This window comes from Nycticebus coucang, chromosome X (assembly GCF_027406575.1).
Source record: "Nycticebus coucang isolate mNycCou1 chromosome X, mNycCou1.pri, whole genome shotgun sequence".
NCBI classification, from domain to species: Eukaryota; Metazoa; Chordata; class Mammalia; order Primates; family Lorisidae; genus Nycticebus; species Nycticebus coucang.
Genome location: NC_069804.1, coordinates 113,914,322 through 113,918,166, shown reverse-complemented (window position 1 = coordinate 113,918,166; position 3,845 = coordinate 113,914,322). Strand labels below are relative to the sequence as shown.

At 37.9% G+C, this 3,845-nt stretch overlaps 1 protein-coding gene across 1 annotated transcript; it reads left to right on the top strand.

Annotated features, from left to right (window-relative positions):
• Nucleotides 1-2,475, top strand: LOC128577866 (nucleolar complex protein 3 homolog). The gene is given in 1 exon segment (XM_053580238.1): nucleotides 1-2,475. A coding segment is annotated over 1 exon segment (2,394 nt). The 5' UTR covers nucleotides 1-73; the 3' UTR covers nucleotides 2,468-2,475.
• The last annotated feature ends 1,370 nt before the right edge of the window (nucleotides 2,476-3,845 follow it).

Sequence of the window (3,845 nt, the reverse complement as noted above, 5' to 3'; positions counted from 1 at the left end):
CGTTTTCTGGGACACCTGGATTACTCCTGCAACCGGTGAGCTTGTCAAGTCGGGTCTCCTTTCAGGCATAAGGATGAAGGCAAGAAGAAATAAGAAACAGCTTCCAAGCTTTCGCAAGTTGCTAAAAACTAGTAAAGTCAAGCTTGAAAACAAGCTAAAAAATGAACAATTTAAACAACAAAGCACTCTCAAGAAGTACCGAAAAGAATAGAGGAAACTAAGGCAAGCTGTAAGCGATGCTGTGTCTAAGAAACCAATTCCACTGGAGGACCCAAAGGATAAACATTGACCAGGTAAAAGGATTGAGAGGGAAGAGGAGGAAGAAGAGGAAGCCCTTCCATTAGATATGATGGATGAAGATGACTTACAGTTAATGAAGGATTTAGGACAAAGAGCATCTTTTCTAACAAGAGATCTTTCTTCTAGTGAACCTGTTCATACCAGGAAACGAAAGCATGAGCACGTTATAGATAAATATGAAAAAATACCAGGAACTCTACAGACCGAACCAGAGAAGGAACTGATTCATTTGCTTCCTATCAAAGATAAATGTGGTATAATCCCACAGACCAGGGAGAAGCCAGTTATTGACAGTGACAAAGAAGAAGAGGATCAAGAAGAAGAGATGGTGCTTGAGGAAGAGATCATTGAGGATCCTATTCAAGAGCTGACCATAGAAGAACATTTGATTGAGAGAAAGAAGAAACTACAGGAGAAGAAACTGCATATTGCAGCCTTGGCATCTGCTGTATTATCAGATCCAGAAAATAATATTAAAAAATTGAAAGAATTATGTTCCATGCTGATGGAACAAGATCCTGATGTGGCTGTTACTGTCCGAAAGCTGGTGATTGTTTCTCTAATGGAGTTATTTAAAGACATTACTCCTTCATATAAAATCCGACCTCTCACAGAAGCAGAAAAATCTACCAAGATCCACAAGGAAACTCAAAAGTTGAGAGAATTTGAAGAAGGCCTGATTAGCCAATACAAATTTTATTTGGAAAATCTGGAGCAAATGGTTACAGATTGAAAGCAAAGGAAGCTGAAGAAAAGTAATGTAGTTTCCTTGAAAGCATACAAAGGACTGGCAGAAGGGGCTGTGAAGTGCCTGTGTGAGCTGTTGGTGGCACTACCTCATTTTAACTTCCACAACAACATTATTGTATTGATTGTCCCACTTATGAATGACATGTCAAAATTGATATCTGAAATGTGTTGTGAGGCAGTAAAGAAACTCTTTAAACAAGATAAATTAGGCCAAGCTTCTCTTGGTGTAATTAAAGTAATTTCTGGTTTTGTGAAGGGCAGAAATTATGATGTTAGGCCAGAGATGTTAAAAACATTTTTGTGCCTAAGAATCAAGGAAGTAGAAGTGAAAAAAGATACAGAAGACATTAATAAACCAAAAAAGTTTATGACTTTTAAGGAAAAGAGAAACAATCTATCAAGAATGCAGAGAAAGTGGAAAAAAGCAGAAGAGAAACTAGAACGAGAGCTACGGGAGGCAGAAGCTTCAGAGAGTACTAAGAAACAACTTAAATTGCACACAGAGACTCTGAATATTGTGTTTGTAACCTACTTCAGAATATTGAAGAAGGCCCAGAGGTCACCTCTCCTGCCAGCAATTCTAGAAGGCCTTGCCAAGTTTGCTCACCTTATAAATGTGGAGTTTTTTGATGATTTATTAGTAATTCTTCATACTCTCATTGAATCTGGAGACCTAAGCTATCAGGAAAGTCTTCACTGTGTCCAGACTGCTTTTCATATTCTTTCTGGACAAGGTGATGTTCTGAATATTGATCCAATGAAATTCTATACACATCTCTACAAAACACTGTTCAAGTTACATGCAGGTGTTGAGATTGTACTCCAGTGCCTTGATGTCATGCTGACTAAGCGCAGAAAGCAAGTTTCTCAGCAGCGAGCCTTTGCCTTCATCAAGTGCCTTTGTACCCTAGCTCTTCATGTTCTTCCAAATTCAAGCATTGGCATTTTAGCGACTACCAGAATATTAATGCATACTTTCCCCAAAACAGATTTGTTGCTTGACAATGAATCTCAGGGAAGTGGAGTTTTCCTCCCTGAGCTGGATGAGCCTGAGTACTGTAACACCCAGAACACTGCTCTGTGGGAATTGCATGCACTTCAGAGATATTATCATCCCATAGTGCAGAAATTTGTATCTCACCTGATTGCTGGAGCTCCTTCTGAAGGCTCTGAAGCCCTCAAACCAGAGTTGAGTTGAAGATCGGCTGTGGAACTGTTTGAGTCCTATAGCATGGCAGCAATGACATTTAATCCTCCTGTTCAATCTTCAGCCTCCAAAATTAAGGGTAAAAATTTACAAGGGGATTCCTTTTTGAATGAAGATTTAAATCAGTTGGTCAAAAGACATTGCAATGAAGTCGTTACTCAGTTGCCTTTGGATTTCACCAAATGTTTGGAAACATCACTGCAATTGTAGAAGAATGAAGAGTCAGTGGACTTTCTTGTGTATGTGTGTGTGTGTAGATACACAAAAATAATAAACTATTAACTTAGGACCTTTTCTTTTTATACAAAGAAAACTTACTAAGAATGATTAGGAAGGGGAGTAAGAATTACCCTTTGTATAGTAGTTCTGCCCCCGTTCTAAAAATGTTATTTCATTAAGGAGATTGAAAGCTGTTCCCCCACCCCAATAGTTGGAAATTTCTATCATTAACATGTTGCCTTTTTAAAACTTCGTGTACCCATAGTAAGTTATAGTTAAAAAAATATCTTTGGACTAGATTTTACTGAAATCCAGTTGATGTATTAATTTTAGAACATAGAGCACAGAAAAATCAAGACCATGAGAATACTTGTTACCATTTAATATTCTTTATAACTAAATACTCTTTAAAACTGAATAAATATTATTTTTATTACAAAAAAAATCAGGCTTCTTTCCTTGGGAATGTTAGGTCAGTGACTACCTTTTGACCATGTTCATTTATCCTAGAGGATAACAATTCCTATTTCTTCCAGCCACCAGTTATACTGTGGAGTTTAATTGTGATTCCATGTTAGAAAACATTCTGCGGTCCTAGGTGGGAGGAAAGGTCCAGTGCACATTCAAATAATTATAGGCACATAGACACTCCAGTTGTGGCAGAATTCTGCATGGTGGGCATGAAATTAATGGTAGTCAAATGTCAGCTGTTGGTTTCAAGATGTTTTAAGTGAGGTCCAAATACCCACAGAGTACTTCATCAAAATTATAACAGTTTCCTTGTAAATAGAGCAGATATTTGTTTCTACTGTAAGTAAGCTGATCAAAGTCAGGGAAATGTCTACATCTTGGATCATTTCACCAGTTGGCTCTGTTTCTCACTATGTTTTAGAAGCACTCTGTGGATTTGAGACAAGGTCCACTAAAATTTTAAATACTTTGATGTCTGTTTCGTTGTGATTTTCTTCTCTTATTCAGATTGGCCATTGAATAGGATTGAGTTGTATTGACCTGGATGGAGTTAAAGAACATTGTCCTTAGTAAAGTATCACAAGAATAGAAACTCAATTAACTCAATACTAATATGAAACCAGGAAATGGACAACAACACGCACACAGATGAGTCAAACACAATTAATTTCAAGTGGTGGGAGGGCTAGAGGGGAGGATGGAAGAGGGAGGGAATGAGGAGGAAAAGAGAGGGACATTGCTAAGCTCTCACCTAATGGGCACAGCGTAGGGTTATAGGGCACACCTCCTGGGTGAATGGCTCAACTACAACTTGGACTTCACCTAATAAATGCAAACAATGGACATTTTTTAATCCTTTTGGCACTGTGGAATTTGGGGTTTGATCAAAAGTTTCTGA